Below are 22,500 nucleotides of genomic sequence, written 5' to 3' on the forward strand. Positions count from 1 at the left end.
GACTCTGGCACGTAGTTATCAAGCATTGGTCAGGGTCTAGAATAGGATATCTTTATCTTCGGTCGACGTGATGTTCTTTATTTCATAGATTACCCTTTAGAAAGAAAATAACAAACGTGCGTTTTATTTAATTTTTCTTTTTCTATCTTTTTTCCTGCTACGTTTTTTTTTTTTTTTTTTTTTTTGTTTGTTGGGGGGGGGGGATTGGAAGAAAAATGCCCCCATTTAGAAGTTGTGGTTTCCCAAGTAACTTCCTCCCTATGACTTAGGTCTGTCCAAATGAAGTCAATCAAACAAAACATATACACGATAGAGTTAACCACCTACTAAATATGTATTCATATCAAAATATAATAGTAGAAAATGTTTTGTTTAGTGAGTGAGTGATTCGGTTCGTCAAATTGTCGTTAAAGTTAAGAAGATACAGGGGTCTCGCCTCTGCATGAGCACGCTCCATACCCAGACAAAACCAAAATATTTATATGTATGGATTTGTAACAAAAAAAAAAAGGGGGGGGGGAACTTTTACAATATTATCCACAATGGACTCTCTCTAACGAACATACCCGAGATCATAACTGGTGGAAGAGACTAGATCCCAAAGTCAATTGTGATCCGCCCCGACCGAGATATATCTCAACTGACTAAAACAACAAAAATAAATATCTTTATTTAATAAATCAAATTAATTTTCAATAACAAAATTCATTAGTAACTTTTTTGCCTTCGAATAGGTCCATCAGACATTCTTCTTGCAGCAGGGCTATATGCGTGAACCAAAAAACCCTTCCTCTCCCTTCTCTTCCTTTCCCTTCCTATCCACTCTTGGCTGCCTATCAGGTGGCCCCTTAATCAGCCTAACATTGCACGAGGGTCTGCCCCTCTCTTTTACTCTCCTCCTATACTTCTTTTTCTCCCTTATCCCTTACTCATTCCCTTCCCAAGTACCTGCCTTAGGGCTATAAACTGGATTGTATCCAAAGGTAATCTTCCTTATCCCTTATTCCCCACTTCCCTATCCTTATCATTGTTGTTGTTGTTGATAGGAATAGTGGGAACTACACAGGTTTGCCAATAGTCCCACATGTCGTATTACCTCTGAGATATTCATATAGGGTTCCAATAATTTAATTACCTAGATTATTCCCCTTTGCCGTAAAATCAGACGATGTTTCACTAAAAAAAAAAAAAAGGAAAAAAGGAAGCAAGAACAGAAGTAAGGAAAAAAGGAAGCAAGAACGGAAGTAAGGAAAAAAGGAAGCAAGAACGGAGGTAAGGAAGACAGAATGGAGGTAAGGAAGAAAGGAAGCAAGAACGGAGGTAAGGAAAAACGGAAGCAAGAACAGAAGTAAGGAAAAAAGGAAGCAAGAACGGAGGTAAGGAAGAAAGGAAGACAGAATGGAGGTAAGGAAAAACGGAAGCAAGATCAGAAGTAAGGAAAAAAGGAAGCAAGAACAGAAGTAAGGAAAAAAAGGAAGCAAGAACAGAAGTAAGGAAAAAAGGAAGACAGAACGGAGGTAAGGAAGAAAGGAAGCAAGAACGGAGGTAAGGAAAAACGGAAGCAAGGACAGAGGCATGGAATAAAGGAAATAAAGGAAGCAAAAACGTAGGTATGGAAGAGAAGAAACAAGAACAGAGGTGAGAAAGAAATGAAACAAAAATGGAGGTAAAGAAGAAAAAAAGCGAGAGTACAAGTAAGGAAGAAAGGAAGACAGAACGGAGGTAAGGAAGAAAGGAAGTAAGAACGGAGGTAAGGAAAAACGGAAGCAAGAACAGAAGTAAGGAAAAAAGGAAGCAAGAACATAAGTAAGGAAAAAAGGAAGCAAGAACGGAGGTAAGGAAGAAAGGAAGACAGAACGGAGGTAAGGAAGAAAGGAAGACAGAACGGAGGTAAGGAAAAACGGAAGCAAGATCAGAAGTAAGGAAAAAAGGAAGCAAGAACAGAAATAGGGAAAAAAGGAAGCAAGAACAGAAGTAAGGAAAAAAGGAAGACAGAACGGAGGTAAGGAAGAAAGGAAGCAAGAACGGAGGTAAGGAAAAACGGAAGCAAGGACAGAGGCATGGAATAAAGGAAATAAAGGAAACAAAAACGTAGGTATGGAAGAGAAGAAACAAGAACTGAGGTGAGAAAGAAATGAAACAAAAATGGAGGTAAAGAAGAAAAAAAAGCGAGAGTACAAGTAAGGAAGAAAGGAAGCAAGAACAGAGGTAAGGAAGAAAGGAAGCAAAAACGGAACTAAGGAAGAAAGGAAGCAGGAACAGAACTAAGGAAGAAAGGAAGCAAGAACAGAGGTAAGGAAGAAAGGAAGCAAAAACGGAAGGGAGAAAGAAAACAAGAACAGAGGTAAGGAAGAAAGGAAGCAGAAACGGAGGTAAGGAAGAAAGGAAGCAAGAACAGAGGTAAGGAAGAAAGGAAGTAGGAAAGGAACTAAGGAAGAAAGGAAGCAAGAACAAAGTAAGGAAGAAAGGAAGCAAAAACGGAAGGGAGAAAGAAAGCAAGAACAGAGGTAAGGAAGCAGAAACGGAGGCAACGAAGAAAGGAAACAAGAACAGAGGTAAGGAAGAAAGGAAACAAGAACGGAGGTATGGAAGGAAGTAAGCAAGAACGGAGGTATGTAAGAAAGGAAGCGAGAACGAAGGTATGGAAGAAAGGAGGCGAGAACAGAGGTATGAAAGAAAGGAAGCGAGAACAGAAGTAAGGAAGAAAGGAAGCAAGAACAGAAATAAAGAAGAAAGGACGCAAGAACAGAAGTAAGGGGAAAAGGAAGCAAGAACGGAGGTAAGGAAGAAACGAAGCAAGACTGGAGGTATGAAAGAAAGGAAGCAAGAACAGAGGTAAGGAAGAAAGGAAGCAAGAAATGAGGTAAGGAAGAAAGCAAGAACAGAGGTAAGGAAGAAAGGAAGCAAGAACGGAGGTATGGAAGAAAGGAAGCAGGAATAGAGGTATGGAAGAGAAAAAGCATGACTGCAGAGTAGGAAGAATAGTATCAATAGAGGATAGTTAAAAAGGGAACAAGAACCGAGGTAAATTTAAAAGGAAACAAGAACCGAGGTAAGTTAAAAAGGTATCAAGAACAGAGGTAATGAAGAAAGAAAGCAAGAACAGAGTTAAGGAAGAAAATAATCAAGAATGAAGATATGGAAGAAAGAAGGCAAGAATAATGATATGGAAAAAAATAAGCAAAAATAGAGGCATGAAAGAAAGGAAGCAAAAACAGAAGCATTGAAGAAAGGAAGCAGGAACGGAGTCAGGGAAGTAAGGAAACAAGAACGGAGCCACGGAGGAAAAGGAAGCAAGAAATGAGGTATGGAAGAAGGGAAATCAAGAAGGGAGGTATTGAAAAAAGGAAGTATGAACGGATGACTGGAAGAAAAGCAGCAAGAATGCATATAAGGAAAAAAGAAAGCAAGAACAGGGGTATGGAACAAAATAAGCAAGAACAAAGGTATGGAAGAAAATAAGCAAGAACGCATATGAGAAAGAAAAGATGTAAGATTGGAGGTAAGGAGGAAAGGAAACAAAAACGGAGGTAAGGAAGAGAAGTGGTAACAGCAGAAGAAAGGAAGCAAGAACAGAGATCCAGAACAAAGGAATCAAGAATTGTGGTAATGAAGAAAGAAAGTAGGAACTGAGGTAAAGAAGAAAGAAAGCAAGAAGGGATGTAAGGAAGAAAGTACAGAGGTAAGGATGAAAGAAAGTAAAAACGGAGGTATATTAAAAAGGAAACAGGAACAGAAGTATGTTAAGAAGGAAGCAGGAACAGAGGTGAGGATGAAAGGAATAAAAATGAAAATATGGAAGAAAGGAAACAAGAACCGAGGAATTGAAGAAAGGAAGCAAGATGGAGGCATTGAAGAAAGCAAGAACAAAGGTATGGAAGAAAGGAAACACGGACGGAGGCATGGAAAAATGAAACAAGAACGGAAGCATGGAAGAAAGGAAACACTAATGGAGATATGGAAGAAAGGAAGCAAAAAAAGGAAGTAGGGAAGAATGGAATCGAAAACGGAGTTATGGAAGAAAGGAAGCAAAAACACAGATAAGGATGAAAGGGAGCAAAAATTGAGGTACGGTAGAAAGGAAGCATGAGCAGATGTATGGGTAAAAGTACGGAGGTTAAAGATAGAAGGAAGTAAGAACAGAGATATTTTAAAAAGGAAGCAGGAACAGAGGTAAGGAAAAATAAAACCAATCAAAAATGAAGACATGGAAGAAAGGAAGCAAAAACAGAGGCATTGAAGAAAGCAAGCTAAGAACGGAGGCATTGAAGAAAGCAAGCAAGAACAGTATGGAAGAAAGGAAACAAGAATGGAGACAGGGTTAAAAGGAAAAAAGAAAAGGCATGAAAAAGTAAGGAGACAATATGGGAGATATGGAAGAAAGGAAGCAACAACAGAGATATGGAAGAAAAAAAACAAGAACGGAGTTATGGAAGAAAGGAAGCAAGAACGGAGGTGAGGAAGAAAGGAATAAAAAAATTAAGATATGGAAGGAAGCAAGAATCGAGGCATTAAAGAAAGCAAGCAAGATGGAAGCATTGAAGAAAGCAAGAACAGAGGTATGGAACAAAGGAAACAAGAACGAAGTCATGGAAGAAAGGAAATAAGAAAGGAGGTACGGAAGAAAGAGAGAACAGAGGTATTTAAGGAAGGAATAAAAAACGAGGGTATTGAATAAAGGAAGCTAAAACATAGAAATATAAGAAAGGAAGCAATAACAGAGGTATGGAAGAAAATAAAATAAGAACGCAGACAAAGAAATAAGATGTAAGAATGGATGTAAGGAAGAAAGGAAGCAAAAAGTGACGTAAGGAAGAAAAGTGGTAATAACAGATGAAAGGAAGAAAGGAAGCACGAATATAGATCCGGAAGAAAGGAATCAAGAATGTACGTATGGAAGAAGGGAAGCAAGAACGGAGTTATGGAAGAAAGGAAACAAGAATGAAGGCATAGAAGAAAGAAAGCAAAAACAGAGGCATAGAAGAAAGAAAGTAAGAATGGAGGCATGGAAGAAAGAAAGCAAGAATGGAGGCATGGAAGAAAGAAAGCAAAAACGGAAGCATAGAAGAAAGAAAGCAAGAACGGAGCCATGAAAAAAAAGGAAATAAGAATAGAGGTATGCAAGAAAGAAAGCAAGAACAGAGGTATTTAAGAAAGGAACCAAGAACGAAGGTATTGAAGAAAGGAAGTAAGAACAGAGGTATGGAAGACAAAAAGCAAGAAACCAGACAATGAAGAAAAGAAGCAAGAACTGAGGTATGGAAGAAAAGAAGCAAAAACAGAGGTATGGAAGAAGATAAGAAGAGGTATGGAAGAAAATAAGAAGAGGTATGGAAGAAAATAAGCAGGAATGCAGATAAGGAAGAAAAGATGTAAGAATGGAGGTAAGGAAAAGTGGCAACAACATATGTAAATTAGAAAGGAAGCAAGAACAGAGATCTGGAACAAAGAAATCCAGAAGTAAGGTATGGAAGAAAAGACAAAAAACAAGTGAGGAGGAAAAGAAATAAAAATTGATGTAAGGAAGAAAAGAAGCAAGAACGGATGTGAGGAAAAAAGTACAGAATTAAAGATGAAAGGAAGCAAGAAGTGATATGTTAAAAAGGAAACAAGAAGAGATATGTTAAAAAGGAAGCAGAAACAGAGGTAAGGAGGAAATGAATAAAGAATGAAATTATGGAAGAAAGGAACAAAGAATCGAAGTATAGATGAAAGGAAGCAAGAACCGACACATTGAAGAAAGCAAGCAAGAATGCAGGTATGGAAGAAAGGAAACAAGAACCGAAGAATGGAAGAAAGGAAGCCAGAGGAAGATATGTGAGGAAGGAAGCAAGAGGAAGATATGGAAGAAAGGAAGCAAGAGGAAGATATGGAAGGAAGGAAGCAAGAGATAGATATGCAAGAAAGGAAGCAAGAGGAAGATATGGAAGGAAGGAAGCAAGAGGAAGATATGGAAGAATGAAAGCATGAACGAGGTATGGAAGAAGCGAAGCAAGAACGGAGATATGGAAGAAAGTCAGCGAGAACGAAGGTATGAAAGAAAGGCAGCAAGCATTGAGGTATGGAAGAAAGGCAGCAAGCATTGAGGTAGGGAAGAAAGGCAGCAAGCATTGAGGTATGGAAGAAAGGATGCAAGAACAGAGGTTGGGGAGAAAGGAAGTGAGAACGGAGGTATGGAAGAAAGGAAGCGAGAATGGATGTATGGAAGAAAGGAAGCGAGACCGGATGTAGGGAAGAAAGGAAGCGAGAACAGATGTATGAAAGAAAGGAAGCGAAAACGAAGTATGGCAGAAAAGAAGCGAAAACGGGGGTATGGAAGAAAGCAAGTAAGAACGGAGGTATGGAAGGAAGCAAGTAAGAACGGAGGTATGGAAGGAAGCAAGCAAGAACGGAGGTATGGAAGGAAGCAAGTAAGAACGGAGGTATGGAAGGAAGCAAGCAAGAACGGAGGTATGGAAGGAAGCAAGCAAGAACGGAGGTATGAAAGAAGCGAAGCAAGAACGGAGGTATGGAAGAAGCGAAGCAAGAACGGAGATATGGAAGAAAGGCAGCAAGAATGAGGGTATGGGAAAAAGGCTGCAAGCATTGCGGTATGGAAGAAAGGAAGCAAGAACGGAGGTATGGAAGAAAGGAAGCGAGAACGGAGGTATTGAAGAAAGGAAGCGAGAACAGAAGTATGGAAGAAAGGAAGCGAGAACGGAGGTATGGAAGAAAGCAAGCAAGAACAGAGGTATGGAAGAAAGGTAGCAAGAACGGAGGTATGGAAGAAAGGTAGCAAGAACGGAGGTATGGAAGAAAGGTAGCAAGAACGGAGGTATGGAAGAGAGCAAGCAAGAACGTAGGTATGGAAGAAGCGAAGCAAGCAAGAACGTAGGTATGGAAGAAGGGAAGCAAAAAGAACGTAGGTATGGAAGAAGCGAAGCAAGCAAGAATGTAGGTATGGAAGAGAGCAAGCCAGCAAGAACGTAGGTATGGAAGAAGCGAATCAAGCAAGAACGTAGGTATGGAAGAAAGGAAGCAAGAACGGAGGTATGGAAGAAGCGAAGCAAGCAAGAACGTAGGTATGGAAGAAAGCAAGCAAGAACATAGGTATGGAAGAAGCGAAGCAAGCAAGAACGTAGGTATGGAAGAAGCGAAGCAAGCAAGAACGTAGGTATGGAAGAAGCGAAGCAAGCAAGAACGTAGGTATGGAAGAAAGGAAGCAAGAACTTAGGTATGGAAGAAGCGAAGCAAGCAAGAACGTAGATATGGAAGAAAGCAAGCAAGAACAGAGATATGGAAGAAAGGTAGCAAGAACGGAGGTATGGAAGAAAGGAAGCAAGAACGGAGGTATGGAAGAAAGGAAGCGAGAACTGAGGTATGGAAGAGGCGAAGTAAGCAAGAACGTAGGTATGGAAGAAGCGAAGCAAGCAAGAACGTAGGTATGGAAGAAGCGAAGCAAGCAAGAACTTAGGAATGGAAGAAGCGAAGCAAGCAAGAATGTAGGTATGGAAGAAAGGAAGCGAGAACAGAGGTATGGAAGAAAGCAAGCAAGAACGTAGGTATGGAAGAAAGGAAGCAAGAACAGAGGTATGGAAGAAAGCAAGCAAGAACGTAGGTATGGAAGAAAAGAAACGAGACCGGAGGTATGGAAGAAAGCAAGCAAGAATGGAGGTATGGAAGGAAGCAAGAACAGAGGTATGGAAGAAAGAAGGCGAGAATGGAGGTATGGAAGAAAGGAAGCGAGAACGGAGGTATGGAAGAGAGGCAGCAAGAACGAAGGTATGGAAGGAAGAATGGAAGAATGGAAGAAAGGAAGCGAGAACGGATGTATGGAAGAAAGGAAACGAGACCGGAGGTATGGAAGAAAGCAAGCACGAACGGAGGTATGGAAGGAAGTAAGAACGGAGGTATGGGAGAAAGGAAACGAGACCGGAGGTATGGAAGAAAGCAAGCACGAACGGATGTATGGAAGGAAGTAAGAACGGAGGTATGGAAGAAAGGAAGCAAGAACGGAGATATGCAAGAAAGGCAGCAAGAACGTAGGTATGGTAAGAAGCAAGCAAGAATGGAGGTATGGAAGGAAGTAAGCAAGAACGGAGGTATGGAAGGAAGCAAGCAAGAACGGATGTATGGAAGAAAGGCAGCAAGAATGGAGGCATGGAAGGAAGCAAGCAAGAACAGAGGTATGGGAGAAAGGAAGCGAAAACGGAGGTATGGAAGGAAGCAAGCATGAAAGGAGGTATGGAAGGAAGCAACCAAGAACGGAGGTATGGAAGGAAGGAAGGAATCGAGAACGGAGGTATGGAAGAAAGGCAGCAAGAACGGAGGTATGAAAGGAAGCAAGCAAGAATGCAGGTATGGAAGGAACCAAGCAAGAATGGAGGTATGGAAGAAAGCAAGGAAGAACAGAGGTATGGAAGGAAGCAAGCAAGAACGCAGGTATGGAAGGATACAAGCAAGAACGGAGGAATGGAAGAAAGGAAGCGAGAATGGAGGTATGGAAGAAAGGCAGCAAGAACGAAGGTATGGAAGGAAGCAAGCAAGAACGGAGGTATAGAAGGAAGTAAGCAAGAACGGAGGTATGGAAGGAACCAAGCAAGAATGGAGGTATGGAAGGAACCAAGCAAGAATGGAGGTATGGAAGGAAGCAAGCAAGAACGGAGGTATGGAAGGAAGTAATCAAGAACGGAGGTATGGAAGAATGGAAGCGAGAACGGAGGTATAGAAGAAAGGAAGCGAGAACGGAGGTATGGAAGAAAGGCAGCAAGACCGGAGGTATGGAAGAAAGGCAGCAAGAACGGAGATATGGAAGAAAGGCAGCAAGAACAAGGGTATGGAAAAAAGGCTGCAAGCATTGCGGTATGGAAGAAAGGAAGCAAGAACGAAGGTATGGAAGAAAAGAAGCGAGAACGGAGTTATTGAAGAAAGGAAGCGAGAACGGAGGTATGGAAGAAAGCAAGCAAGAACGGAAGTATGGAAGAAAGCAAGCAAGAACGGAAGTATGGAAGAAAGCAAGCAAGAACGGAAGTATGGAAGAAAGCAAGCAAGAACGGAGGTATGGAAGAAAGCAAGCAAGAACGGAGGTATGGAAGAAAGGTAGCAAGAACGGAGGTATGGAAGAGAGCAAGCTAGAACGTAGGTATGGAAGAAGCGAAGCAAGCAAGAACGTAGGTATGGAAGAAGCGAAGCAAGAAAGAACATAGGTATGGAAGAAGCGAAGCAAGCAAGAACGTAGGTATGGAAGAGAGCAAGCAAGCAAGAACGTAGGTATGGAAGAGGCGAATCAAGCAAGAACGTAGGTATGGAAGAAAGGAAGCAAGAACGGAGGTATGGAAGAAGCGAAGCAAGCAAAAACGTAGGTATGGAAGAAAGCAAGCAAGAACATAGATATGGAAGAAGCGAAGCAAGCAAGAACGTAGGTATGGAAGAAGCGAAGCAAGCAAGAACGTAGGTATGGAAGAAGTGAAGCAAGCATGAACGTAAGTATGGAAGAAAGGAAGCAAGAACGTAGGTATGGAAGAAGCGAAGCAAGCAAGAACGTAGATATGGAAGAAAGCAAGCAAGAACAGAGGTATGGAAGAAAGGTAGCAAGAACGGAGGTATGGAAGAAAGGAAGCAAGAACGGAGGTATGGAAGAAAGCAAGCAAGAACGTAGGTATGGAAGAAAGGAAGCGAGACCGGAGGTATGGAAGAAAGCAAGCAAGAATGGAGGTATGGAAGGAAGTAAGCAAGAACGGAGGTATGGAAGAAAGAAAGCGAGAACGGAGGTATGGAAGAAAGGAAGCGAGAAGGGAGGTATGGAAGAAAGGAAGCAAGAACGGAGATATGCAAGAAAGGAAGCGAGAACGGAGGTGTGGAAGAAAGGCAGCAAGAACGGAGGTATGGAAGGAAAAACGGAAGAATGGAAGAAAGGAAGCGAGAACGGAGGTATGGAAGAAAGGAAACGAGACCGGAGGTATGGAAGAAAGCAAGCACGAACAGAGGTATGGAAGGAAGTAAGAACGGAGGTATGGAAGAAAGGAAACGAGACCGGAGGTATGGAAGAAAGCAAGCACGAACGGAGGTATGGAAGGAAGTAAGAACGGAGGTATGGAAGAAAGCAACCACGAACAGATGTATGGAAGAAAGGCAGCAAGAACGTAGGTATGGTAGGAAGCAAGCAAGAATGGAGGTATGGAAGGAAGTAAGCAAGAACGGAGGTATGGAAGGAAGCAAGCAAGAATGGATGTATGGAAGAAAGGCAGCAAGAATGGAGGCATGGAAGGAAGCAAGCAAGAACAGAGGTATGGGAGAAAGGAAACGAGAACGGAGGTATGGAAGGAAGCAAGCAAGAAAGGAGGTATGGAAGGAAGCAACCAAGAACAGAGGTATGGAAGGAAGGAAGGAAGCGAGAACGGAGGTATGGAAGGAAGGAAGGAAGCGAGAACGGAGGTATGGAAGGAAGGAAGGAAGCGAAAACGGAGGTATGGAAGAAAGGCAGCAAGAACGGAGGTATGAAAGGAAGCAAGCAAGAATGCAGGTATGGAAGGAACCAAGCAAGAATGGAGGTATGGAAGAAAGCAAGGAAGAACAGAGGTATGGAAGGAAGCAAGCAAGAACGCAGGTATGGAAGGAAACAAGCAAGAACGGAGGAATGGAAGAAAGGAAGCGAGAACGGAGGTATGGAAGAAAGGCAGCAAGAACGAAGGTATGGAAGGAAGCAAGCAAGAACGGAGGTATAAAAGGAAGTAAGCAAGAAAAGAGGTATGGAAGGAACCAAGCAAGAATGGAGGTATGGAAGGAAGCAAGCAAGAACGGAGGTATGGAAGGAAGTAATCAAGAATGGAGGTATGGAAGAAAGGAAGCGAGAACGGAGGTATAGAAGAAAGGAAGCGAAAACGGAGGTATGGAAGAAAGGCAGCAAGAACGGAGGTATGGAAGAAAGGCAGCAAGAACGGAGATATGGAAGAAAGGCAGCAAGAACGAGGGTATGGAAAAAAGGCTGCAAGCATTGCGGTATGGAAGAAAGGAAGCAAGAACGAAGGTATGGAAGAAAGGAAGCGAGAACGGAGGTATTGAAGAAAGGAAGCGAGAACAGAGGTATGGAAGAAAGCAAGCAAGAACGGAGGTATGGAAGAAAGCAAGCAAGAACGGAGGTATGGAAGAAAGCAAGCAAGAACGGAGGTATGGAAGAAAGGTAGCAAGAACGGAGGTATGGAAGAGAGCAAGCTAGAACGTAGGTATGGAAGAAGCGAAGCAAGCAAAAACGTAGGAATGGAAGAAGCGAAGCAAGAAAGAACGTAGGTATGGAAGAAGCGAAGCAAGCAAGAACGTAGGTATGGAAGAGAGCAAGCAAGCAAGAACGTAGGTATGGAAGAAGTGAATCAAGCAAGAACGTAGGTATGGAAAAAAAGGAAGCAAGAATGGAGGTATGGAAGAAGCGAAGCAAGCAAGAACGTAGGTATGGAAGAAAGCAAGCAAGAACATAGGTATGGAAGAAGCGAAGCAAGCAAGAACGTAGGTATGGAAGAAGCGAAGCAAGCAAGAACTTAGGTATGGAAGAAGCGAAGCAAGCATGAACGTAAGTATGGAAGAAAGGAAGCAAGAACGTAGGTATGGAAGAAGCGAAGCAAGCAAGAACGTAGATATGGAAGAAAGCAAGCAAGAACAGAGGTATGGAAGAAAGGAAGCAAGAACGGAGGTATGGAAGAAAGGAAGCAAGAACGGAGGTATGGAAGAAAGGAAGCAAGAACGGAGGTATGGAAGAAAGGAAGCAAGAACGGAGGTATGGAAGAAGCGAAGCAAGTAAGAATGTAGGTATGGAAGAAGCGAAGCAAGCAAGAACGTAGGAATGGAAGATGCGAAGCAAGCAAGAACGTAGGTATGGAAGAAGCGAAGCAAGCAAGAACGTAGGTATGGAAGAAGCGAAGCAAGCAAGAACGTAGGTATGGAAGAAAGGAAGCAAGAACGTAGGTATGGAAGAAAGGAAGCGAGACCGGAGGTATGGAAGAAAGGAAGCGAGACCGGAGGTATGGAAGAAAGCAAGCAAGAACGGAGGTATGGAAGAAAGAAAGCGAGAACGGAGGTATGGAAGAAAGGAAGCGAGAACGGAGGTATGGAAAAAAGGAAGCGAGAACGGGGGTATGGAAGAAAGGAAGCGAGAACGGAGATATGCAAGAAAGGAAGCGAGAACGGAGGTATGGAAGAAAGGCAGCAAGAACGGAGGTATGGAAGGAAGAACGGAAGAATGAAAGAAAGGAAGCGAGAACGGAGGTATGGAAGAAGGGAAACGAGACCGGGGGTATGGAAGAAAGCAAGCACGAACGGAGGTATGGAAGGAAGTAAGAACGGAGGTATGGAAGAAAGGAAACGAGACCGGAGGTATGGAAGAAAGCAAGCACGAACGGTGGTATGGAAGGAAGTAAGAACAGAGGTATGGAAGAAAGCAACCACGAACAGATGTATGGAAGAAAGGCAGCAAGAATGGAGGTATGGTAGGAAGCAAGCAAGAATGGAGGTATGGAAGGAAGTAAGCAAGAACGGAGGTATGGAAGGAAGCAAGCAAGAACGGATGTATGGAAGAAAGGCAGCAAGAATGGAGGCATGGAAGGAAGCAAGCAAGAATGGAGGTATGAAAGGAAGCAAGCAAGAACAGAGGTATGGGAGAAAGGAAGCGAAAACGGAGGTATGGAAGGAAGCAAGCAAGAAAGGAGGTATGGAAGGAAGCAACCAAGAACGGAGGTATGGAAGGAAGGAAGGAAGCGAGAACGGAGGTATGGAAGAAAGGCAGCAAGAACGGAGGTATGAAAGGAAGCAAGCAAGAATGCAGGTATGGAAGGAACCAAGAAAGAATGGAGGTATGGAAGAAAGCAAGGAAGAACAGAGGTATGGAAGGAAGCAAGCAAGAACGCAGGTATGGAAGGAAACAAGCAAGAACGGAGGAATGGAAGAAAGGAAGCGAGAACGGAGGTATGAAAGAAAGGCAGCAAGAACGAAGGTATGGAAGGAAGCAAGCAAGAACGGAGGTATGGAAGGAAGTAAGCAAGAACGGAGGTATGGAAGGAAGTAAGCAAGAACGGAGGTATGGAAGGAAGTAAGCAAGAACGGAGGTATGGAAGGAAGTAATCAAGAACGGAGGTATGGAAGAAAGGAAGTGAGAACGGAGGTATGGAAGAAAGGAAGCGAGAACGGAGGTATGGAAGAAAGGCAGCAAGAACGGAGGTATGGAAGAAAGGCAGCAAGAACGGAGATATGGAAGAAAGGCAGCAAGAACGATGGTATGGAAAAAAGGCTGCAAGCATTGTGGTATGGAAGAAAGGAAGCAAGAACGAAGGTATGGAAGAAAGGAAGCGAGAACGGAGTTATTGAAGAAAGGAAGCGAGAACAGAGGTATGGAAGAAAGGAAGCGAGAACGGAGGTATGGAAGAAAGGAAGCGAGAACGGAGGTATGGAAGAAAGCAAGCAAGAACGGAGGTATGGAAGAAAGCAAGCAAGAACGGAGGTATGGAAGAAAGCAAGCAAGAACGGAGGTATGGAAGAAAGCAAGCAAGAACGGAGGTATGGAAGAAAGGTAGCAAGAACGGAGGTATGGAAGAGAGCAAGCTAGAACGTAGGTATGGAAGAATCGAAGCAAGCAAGAACGTAGGTATGGAAGAAGCGAAGCAAGAAAGAACGTAGGTATGGAAGAAGCGAAGCAAACAAGAACGTAGGTATGGAAGAGAGCAAGCAAGCAAGAACGTAGGTATGAAAGAAGCGAATCAAGCAAGAACGTAGGTATGGAAGAAAGGAAGCAAGAACGGAGGTATGGAAGAAGCGAAGCAAGCAAGAACGTAGGTATGGAAGAAAGCAAGCAAGAACATAGGTATGGAAGAAGTGAAGCAAGCAAGAACGTAGGTATGGAAGAAGCGAAGCAAGCAAGAACGTAGGTATGGAAGAAGCGAAGCAAGCAAGAACGTAGGTATGGAAGAAGCGAAGCAAGAAAGAACGTAGGTATGGAAGAAGCGAAGCAAACAAGAACGTAGGTATGGAAGAGAGCAAGCAAGCAAGAACGTAGGTATGAAAGAAGCGAATCAAGCAAGAACGTAGGTATGGAAGAAAGGAAGCAAGAACGGAGGTATGGAAGAAGCGAAGCAAGCAAGAACGTAGGTATGGAAGAAAGCAAGCAAGAACATAGGTATGGAAGAAGTGAAGCAAGCAAGAACGTAGGTATGGAAGAAGCGAAGCAAGCAAGAACGTAGGTATGGAAGAAGCGAAGCAAGCATGAACGTAAGTATGGAAGAAAGGAAGCAAGAACGTAGGTATGGAAGAAGCAAAGCAAGCAAGAACGGAGGTATGGAAGAAAGGTAGCAAGAACGGAGGTATGGAAGAAAGGTAGCAAGAACGGAGGTATGGAAGAAAGGTAGCAAGAACGGAGGTATGGAAGAAAGGTAGCAAGAACGGAGGTATGGAAGAAAGGAAGCAAGAACGGTGGTATGGAAGAAGCGAAGCAAGCAAGAACGTAGGTATGGAAGAAGCGAAGCAAGCAAGAACGTAGGTATGGAAGAAGCGAAGCAAGCAAGAACGTAGGTATGGAAGAAGCGAAGCAAGCAAGAACGTAGGAATGGAAGAAGCGAATCAAGCAAGACCGTAGGTATGGAAGAAGCGAAGCAAGCAAGAACGTAGGTATGGAAGAAGCGAAGCAAGCACGAACGTAGGTATGGAAGAAAGGAAGCGAGAACAGAGGTATGGAAGAAAGGAAGCAAGAACGGAGGTATGGAAGAAAGAAAGCAAGAACGTAGGTATGGAAGAAAGGAAGCGAGACCGGAGGTATGGAAGAAAGCAAGCACGAATGGAGGTATGGAAGGAAGTAAGCAAGAACGGAGGTATGGAAGAAAGAAAGCGAGAACGGAGGTATGGAAGAAAGGAAGCGAGAACGGAGGTATGGAAGAAAGGAAGCGAGAACGGAGGTATGGAAGAAAGGAAGCAAGAACGGAGGTATGGAAGAAAGGAAGCAAGAACGGAGATATGCAAGAAAGGAAGCGAGAACGGAGGTATGGAAGAAAGGAAGCAAGAACGGAGATATGCAAGAAAGGAAGCGAGAACGGAGGTATGGAAGAAAGGAAGCAAGAACGGAGGTATGGAAGAAGCGAAGCAAGCAAGAACGTAGGTATGGAAGAAGCGAAGCAAGCAAGAACGTAGGTATGGAAGAAGCAAAGCAAGCAAGAACGTAGGTATGGAAGAAGCGAAGCAAGCAAGAACGTAGGTATGGAAGAAAGGAAGCGAGAACAGAGGTATGGAAGAAAGGAAGCAAGAACGGAGGTATGGAAGAAAGAAAGCAAGAACGGAGGTATGGAAGAAAGAAAGCAAGAACGTAGGTATGGAAGAAAGGAAGCGAGACCGGAGGTATGGAAGAAAGCAAGCACGAATGGAGGTATGGAAGGAAGTAAGCAAGAATGGAGGTATGGAAGAAAGAAAGCGAGAACGGAGGTATGGAAGAAAGGAAGCGAGAACGGAGGTATGGAAGAAAGGAATCAAGAACGGAGATATGCAAGAAAGGAAGCGAGAACGGAGGTATGGAAGAAAGGAAGCAAGAACAGAGGTATGGAAGAAGCGAAGCAAGCAAGAACGTAGGTATGGAAGAAGCGAAGCAAGCAAGAACGTAGGTATGGAAGAAGCGAAGCAAGCAAGAACGTAGGTATGGAAGAAGCGAAGCAAGCAAGAACGTAGGTATGGAAGAAGCGAAGCAAGCAAGAACGTAGGTATGGAAGAAAGGAAGCGAGAACAGAGGTATGGAAGAAAGGAAGCAAGAACGGAGGTATGGAAGAAAGAAAGCAAGAACGTAGGTATGGAAGAAAGGAAGCGAGAACGGAGGTATGGAAGAAAGCAAGCACGAATGGAGGTATGGAAGGAAGTAAGCAAGAACGGAGGTATGGAAGAAAGAAAGCGAGAACGGAGGTATGGAAGAAAGGAAGCGAGAACGGAGGTATGGAAGAAAGGCAGGAAGAACGGAGGTATGGAAGGAAGAACGGAAGAATGGAAGAAAGGAAACGAGACCGGAGGTAAGGAAGAAAGCAAGCACGAACGGAGGTATGGAAGGAAGTAAGAACGGAGGTATGGAAGAAAGGAAACGAGACCGGAGGTATGGAAGAAAGCAAGCACGAACGGAGGTATGGAAGGAAGTAAGAACGGAGGTATGGAAGAAAGCAACCACGAACAGATGTATGGAAGAAAGGCAGCAAGAACGGAGGTATGGTAGGAAGCAAGCAAGAATGGAGGTATGGAAGGAAGTAAGCAAGAACGGAGGTATGGAAGGAAGCAAGCAAGATCGGATGTATGGAAGAAAGGCAGCAAGAATGGAGGCATGGAAGGAAGCAAGCAAGAACGGAGGTATGGAAGGAAGCAAGCAAGAAAGGAGGTATGGAAGGAAGCAACCAAGAACGGAGGTATGGAAGGAAGGAAGGAAGGAAGAGAGAACGGAGGTATGGAAGGAAGGAAGGAAGGAAGCGAGAACGGAGGTATGGAAGGAAGGAAGGAAGCGAGAACGGAGGTATGGAAGAAAGGCAGCAAGAACGGAGGTATGAAAGGAAGCAAGCAAGAATGCAGGTATGGAAGGAACCAAGCAAGAATGGAGGTATGGAAGAAAGCAAGCAAGAACGCAGGTATGGAAGGAAACAAGCAAGAACGGAGGAATGGAAGAAAGGAAGCGAGAACGGAGGTATGGAAGAAAGGCAGCAAGAACGAAGGTATGGAAGGAAGCAAGCAAGAACGGAGGTATGGAAGGAAGTAAGAAAGAACGGAGGTATGGAAGGAACCAAGCAAGAATGGAGGTATGGAAGGAACCAAGCAAGAACGGAGGTATGGAAGGAAGTAATCAAGAACGGAGGTATGGAAGAAAGGCAGCAAGAACATAGGTATGGAAGGAAGCAAGCAAGAACGAAGGTATGGAAGAAAGGAAGCGAGAACAGAGGTTTGGAAGAAAGGCAGCAAGAAAGGAAGTATGGAAGGAAGCAAGCAAGAATGGAAGTATGGAAGGAAGCAAGCAAGAACGGAGATATGGTAAAAAGCATGCAAGAACAGAGGTATTGAAGAAAGCAAGCAAGAACGGAGGTATGGAAGAAAGCAAGCAAGAACGGAAGAATGAAAGAAAGGAATCAAGAAGGGAAGCACGGAATAAAGGAACCAAAGATGTAGGCATGGAAGAAAGGAAACAACAACGAAAGTACGGAAGAAAGGAAACAAGAACGGAAATATTGAAGAAAGGAAGCAAGAACGGAGGCATGGAATGAAAGGGGCCAAGAATGGAGGTAAGGATGAAAGAAAGCAAAAAATGGAGGTGAGGAAAAAAAGAATCAAGAACGGAAATAAGGAAGAAAGGAAACAAGAACAGAGGTAAGGAAGAAAGGATAGAAGAACAGACGTAAAGAAGAAAGGAATCAAGAACAGGTAAGGAAGAAAGGAATCAAGAAGGGAGGTAAGAAAGAAAGGAATCAAGAAAGGAGGTAAGAAAGAAAGGAATCAAGAACGGAAATAAGGAAGAATGGAATCAAGAACGGAGGTAAGGAAGAATGGAATAAAGAACGGAGGTAAGGACGAAAGGACAAAATAACGGAAGTATGGGAAAAGTAAGTAGAAACGGAGGTGTGGGGAGAAGTAAGAAAGAATGGAGGTAAAGGAAAAAGGAAGCGGGAACAGAGGTATGGGGAAATGGAAGCAAGAACGAAGGTATGGGAGAAAAGAAACAAGAACAGAGGTAAGGAAGACCGGAGATAAGGAAGTAAGAACGGAAGCAACGAAGAAAGAAAGCAAAATTCAGATAAGGAAGAAAATAAGTAAAAACGCAAATAAGTAATAAAGGAAGTGATTACGGAGTTACAGAAGAAAGGAAGGAAATACAGATTTAAAGAAAAAAGGAAGCAAAAACAGAAGTAAGAAAGAAAGCAAGAATAGAGTTAAGGAAGAAAGGAAGCAAGAAGGGAGTTATGGAAGAAAAGAGGTAAGAATAGAGTTAAGGAAGAAAGCATACAAGAATGAAGTGATGGAAGAAAGGAAGCAATAATAGATTTATGGAAGAAAGGAAGTAAGAACAGAGTTAAGGAAGAAAGGAAGCAAGAAGAGAGGTAATAAAAAAAGAAAGAAAGAACGGACTTATGGGGAAAAAGAAGCAAGACTTGAGTTATGGAAGAAAGGAAGCAAGAACGGTATAATGGAAGAATGGAAGCAAGAACAGAGTTATGGAAGAAAGAACACAAGAAAGGAGTTAAGGAAGAAATGAATCAATAACGGAATTAAAGAAGGAAGCAAGCAAGAACGGAAGAAATGGAAGAAAGGGAGTAAGAAGGGAGTTATAGAAGAAAGGAAGCAAGAAGGAAGTTATGGAAGAAAGGGAGCAAGAAAGGAGTTATGGAAGAAAGGAAGCAAGAAGAGAGTTAAGGAAGAAACGAAGCAAGATCCTAGTTATGGAAGAAAGGAAGCAAGAAGAGAGTTAAGGAAGAAACTAAGCAAGATCCTAGTTATGGAAGAAAGGAAGCAAGAATAGAGTTAAGGAAGAAAGGAAGCAAGATGTTAGTTATGGAAAAAAGGAAGCAAGATCCTATTTATGGAAGAAAGGAAGCAAGATCTAGTTATGGAAGAAAGGAAGCAAAATCCTATTTATGGAAGAAAGGAAGCAAGATCCTAGTTATGGAAGAAAGTAAGCAAGATCTTAGTTATGGAAAAAAGGAAGCAAGATCCTATTTATGGAAGAAAGGAAGCAAGATCCTAGTTATGGAAGAAAGGAAGCAAGAAAAAAAGGAAGCAAAAATGGAGTGATGGAAAAAGGATGAAAGAACGGAGTTAGGGAAAACAGGGAGCAAGAATGGATTTAAGAAAGAAACGAAGCAAGAACGGAGCTATGGAAGAAAGGAAGCAAGAATGGAGTTAAGGAAGAAATGAAGAAGCATGAACGGAGTTATGGAAGAAAGGAAGCAAGAATGGGGTTAAGGAAGAAACGAAGCAAAAACAGAGTTACGAAAAAAAAGGAAGCAAGAACGGAGGTAAGAAAAAAAGGAATTAAGAAAGGACGTATGGAATAAGCCAAGCAAGAACGGAGCTATGGAAGAAAGGAATAAAGAACAGAGGTAAGGAAGAAAGATCGGAAATAAGGAAGAAAAGTAACAAGGAATGTAAAAAATAAAGGAATCAATAACGGAGTTATGGAATAAAGCAAGCAGGAAGGGAGTTATGGAAGAAAGGAAGATAGAATGGAGGTAAGGAAGAAAGAACAGAAGTAAGGAAGCAAGAAAGGAAGTAAGAAATAAAGGAAGCAAGAACGGAGCTATGGAAGAAAGGAATAAAGAACAGAGGTAAGGAAGAAAGGAAGCAAAATCAGTTATGGAAGAAAGGAAGAAAGAACGGAGGTAAGGATGAAAGTACGTAAGGAAGAAAGCAAGCAAGATCGTAGTTATCGAAGAAAGAACGGAGGTAAGGAAGCATGAACAGAGGTGAGAAATAAAGGAAGTAACAACGGAGGTAAGGAAAAAAGAATGGAAGCAAGAACGGAGATAAGAAATAAAAGAAGCAAGAACAGGGTTATGGAAGAAAGGAAAAAAGAACGGAAGTAAGGAAGCAAGAAAGAAGGTAAGAAATAAAGGAAGCAAGAACGGAGGTATGGAAGAAAAGAAGAAAGAACGTAAGTAAAGAAGTAAGAAAGGAGGTAAGAAATAAAGGAAGCAAGAATGGAGCAATGAAAGAAAGGAAGAAAGAATGGAGGTAAGGAAGAAATAACGGAGGTAAAAAAGAAAGGAAGCAAGAACAGAGGTAACGTAGAAGGATGATACAAAGCAAGTGTAGCAAGGACCAAAGTAACGGTGCAAACAACCCAAAGTAATGCCTATCTGATGTGCACTGACGGCTATAAATCCTAATAACCACTTGCGCTAAAATATTGGTTTACAAGTCACCGCTATAAAACGGTAGTTATGCTACTGCCTATGAGAGATGGAGTATTCATATATTACTTGTATAAAGAACGCGAAACTTAATACACAGCCTTATGATGTAGCTTGTTAGTAATGCCGCGTCGGATTGGACGTTCAATTAATTGTCACTTGGGCTAAGGTTCATGCGCCCACTTAAGTAGGTTGCTGTGAAGCACTAGTCCTCTCAACGAGCCACCCTCTGCTGCTGCACTATCGTATAAAGGGCACGGCCTTCGTCCTTTGCAGAATGAACGTCAGGTTGGGAACCTTTATTTCCTAGATGCAGAGTTGAAACAAAAGAATACACTCAACGGAAGAACGGTGGGAAGCGGCGAAGGTCAGAGTTGCAAGTCAAGGTGTTGCAACACCCTAATACCATCAAGGAATAAGTCCATGAATGAAATTAATAAAGTATAAGGACCTTGTTTACATTTTAGACCTTCTTAGAAGTAGAGCACCTACTGAGAAAACCCTTTACTAGAGATGAAAAGGTTTGGATTTTCCGATTTAGTCGTCAACTCTCAATAACAAATAAAACAAAATCTGCTATAACTTACAAATATATACAAACCGGTATTTTTCAACCTGTGCATCCCACATTCTACTGGCGATTTCTTTATCATCTCCATCCATCTTCCCATTTTTCCTCGTCCTTTCTCAAGTCTTCACTCCATCTCCATTTTCTTTCTCCTCCGTTCTACTTCCTCTTTTTATTTCAATTTTCGTATGACTCCCCTGTCCTCACTCCCCCCCCCCCTTCCTTTTAACTTGTCTTAATGCTTTCTTGTGCTTATTTATCATTTTCATTTGTTCCAAAGTTTATTCTACCTTCCATCTGTCCTTAGTCTACTCTTCATAAACGGCTTTCTGTTTTTCCTTTCCCTTCACTTTCCTCACCATTTTTACGTTTTCGATTTTATCAAACTTCTTGGTCCCATTCATTCCTCTATTCTCTTTATTCTTTCCTCTACCTTTCTTTTCACAAACTTCCTACTTGGCCCTCCTTCCCTATCTTAATCTTCCCCTTTCTTCTCTTATATCATACCCTTCTTCTTCGCCCCGCCCCCTCTTTCCTATATGCTCTTCATTGTTTTTATCCTTCATGGTTTCCTGTTATTCAGTTTATTCTTTCTCTTCCCATTTTCCTCATTTTCTATTAAATTAATATTTCTTGTTTCGTTCTTCCACCCCTCTCCGTCCATAAATTTTCCTTTTCTGTACTTCTGGCCCAAACAATCCTTCCCGTTTTAATTCTTCTTCATCCGCTATTCACCTTTTCTTTCTAGTTTCTCCTCTGTTTCTATTTTACCTTTGCATCGCAATTATCCCCTTTGCCCTTCCATCGATCTGTCTCTTTCACGATGGAAGTAAATTCCATTTCATGTCTTTGAATGATCTTAATCAGTTATGAAGAAAACATGCTGCTTTGTATGGCATCGTCTGTATTGATGACTGCAATGCGTACCTTAGCCTTTTTGGCAGTTCTTAACCGCCTTTGTGAAGTCATATCATAAAAATCTGTCACGGAGGACTGTTATCAGAACATAAGAAAATATAATGGTAAAACAGTCACCCCTTTCATGTAACCTTAACTACCTCCCAGTTTTATCTAGAAAATTACTTAATGGCCTGCGAACAGGGAAAATCAATGTTCATGCCATTATCTTTACCCGGTTTGATATCATAATTTTACCTTGCTGCTACATAAAAGAAATAAATGTATTAGTATTAGCAACTGGATTGGTATTGCTATTACTAGTAATATTACAATTTCTACAAGCATTATCATTATCATCAATAGCGTATTCATCGTGTCCGAAACATATTTACAAACCAAGTCAGGCTTGTTGAAATGTGATCTTTGTACCTCATTAAATAATTATCAAAAATAGCATTCATTACAAATGCAACAACTATTGCGTGTTTAATTGTTCACATTGAGGAAAACTGCTAATGACTATGCCAAGATATCCTTAACTTGACCAAAAACAAAGGAACCATCAAGTGATACACTTCAAGGCAACAACATTGAGTAAAAGTGAATAAAAAATCAATATATAACGTATATAGAGATTGAAAGAGTACCGGCAGTTACACAATACATACGGTAATTTCTGTCAAAATAGTGACATTCCAGATAGAAAACAAAGGGAACAAAAGATCTCTGGTTGGGCAACATGACTTTGGAATCTAAGTGTGACAAGGATGCTGACGAAGAGCATTTTCTTAACCAGCGTAGGTACCGAGAATGATGTCGCAAGATCCTCTGAACCCTACCTTGAAATAACCAAAAAACAAAAGTTTGCCAACGAAAATTTTAACGTGGAATCATTATTGTAATATACAAACATCGCGGCTTCGAGTATCTTAAGGTGCTGGGATGGTTTAGAGATCGGAGCAGAGCAATAATCCATAGATAGTACGATACGGGTGTTATTTATAGTGTGTATGCACCTGTGTGTCGGATACGATATGATATATATATATATATATATATATATATATATATATATATATATATATATATATATATATATATATATATATATATATATATATATATACATATATTTATTCATATGTATATATACATATACAGAGAGAG

At 41.9% G+C, this 22,500-nt stretch overlaps 11 protein-coding genes across 12 annotated transcripts in view; 10 read left to right on the plus strand and 1 right to left on the minus strand.

Annotated features, from left to right (window-relative positions):
* The window catches only part of LOC137646047 (steroid hormone receptor ERR2-like), a 541,572-nt gene that overhangs the window by 442,881 nt on the left and 76,191 nt on the right, over positions 1–22,500 (minus strand). The window lies entirely within an intron of this gene.
* On the plus strand, positions 6,174–6,560 carry LOC137645507 (uncharacterized). The gene has a single exon (XM_068378313.1). The coding sequence runs from the start codon at positions 6,174–6,176 to the stop codon at positions 6,558–6,560; it is 387 nt and encodes a 128-aa protein (XP_068234414.1).
* LOC137645508 (octapeptide-repeat protein T2-like) lies at positions 7,628–8,215 on the plus strand. The gene has a single exon (XM_068378314.1). The coding sequence runs from the start codon at positions 7,628–7,630 to the stop codon at positions 8,213–8,215; it is 588 nt and encodes a 195-aa protein (XP_068234415.1).
* LOC137645510 (uncharacterized) lies at positions 8,212–8,661 on the plus strand. The gene has a single exon (XM_068378315.1). The coding sequence runs from the start codon at positions 8,212–8,214 to the stop codon at positions 8,659–8,661; it is 450 nt and encodes a 149-aa protein (XP_068234416.1).
* LOC137645511 (cylicin-2-like) lies at positions 8,676–9,185 on the plus strand. Its single transcript, XM_068378316.1, has one exon. It carries the CDS (start codon positions 8,676–8,678, stop codon positions 9,183–9,185), a length of 510 nt encoding a protein of 169 aa, XP_068234417.1.
* LOC137645512 (cylicin-1-like) lies at positions 9,612–10,061 on the plus strand. Its single transcript, XM_068378317.1, has one exon. It carries the CDS (start codon positions 9,612–9,614, stop codon positions 10,059–10,061), a length of 450 nt encoding a protein of 149 aa, XP_068234418.1.
* LOC137645513 (octapeptide-repeat protein T2-like) lies at positions 10,148–10,843 on the plus strand. Its single transcript, XM_068378319.1, has one exon. The coding sequence runs from the start codon at positions 10,148–10,150 to the stop codon at positions 10,841–10,843; it is 696 nt and encodes a 231-aa protein (XP_068234420.1).
* Positions 12,077–13,030, plus strand: LOC137645514 (golgin subfamily A member 6-like protein 24). The gene has a single exon (XM_068378320.1). It carries the CDS (start codon positions 12,077–12,079, stop codon positions 13,028–13,030), a length of 954 nt encoding a protein of 317 aa, XP_068234421.1.
* LOC137645515 (uncharacterized) lies at positions 15,205–15,570 on the plus strand. The gene has a single exon (XM_068378321.1). It carries the CDS (start codon positions 15,205–15,207, stop codon positions 15,568–15,570), a length of 366 nt encoding a protein of 121 aa, XP_068234422.1.
* On the plus strand, positions 15,897–16,520 carry LOC137645516 (octapeptide-repeat protein T2-like). Its single transcript, XM_068378322.1, has one exon. It carries the CDS (start codon positions 15,897–15,899, stop codon positions 16,518–16,520), a length of 624 nt encoding a protein of 207 aa, XP_068234423.1.
* On the plus strand, positions 16,537–20,284 carry LOC137645517 (uncharacterized). Its single transcript, XM_068378323.1, has 2 exons — positions 16,537–17,018; positions 20,176–20,284. The coding sequence occupies exons 1-2, from the start codon at positions 16,537–16,539 to the stop codon at positions 20,282–20,284; spliced, it is 591 nt and encodes a 196-aa protein (XP_068234424.1).

The sequence above is a fragment of the Palaemon carinicauda genome, chromosome 8 (assembly GCF_036898095.1).
Source record: "Palaemon carinicauda isolate YSFRI2023 chromosome 8, ASM3689809v2, whole genome shotgun sequence".
NCBI lineage: Eukaryota > Metazoa > Arthropoda > Malacostraca > Decapoda > Palaemonidae > Palaemon > Palaemon carinicauda.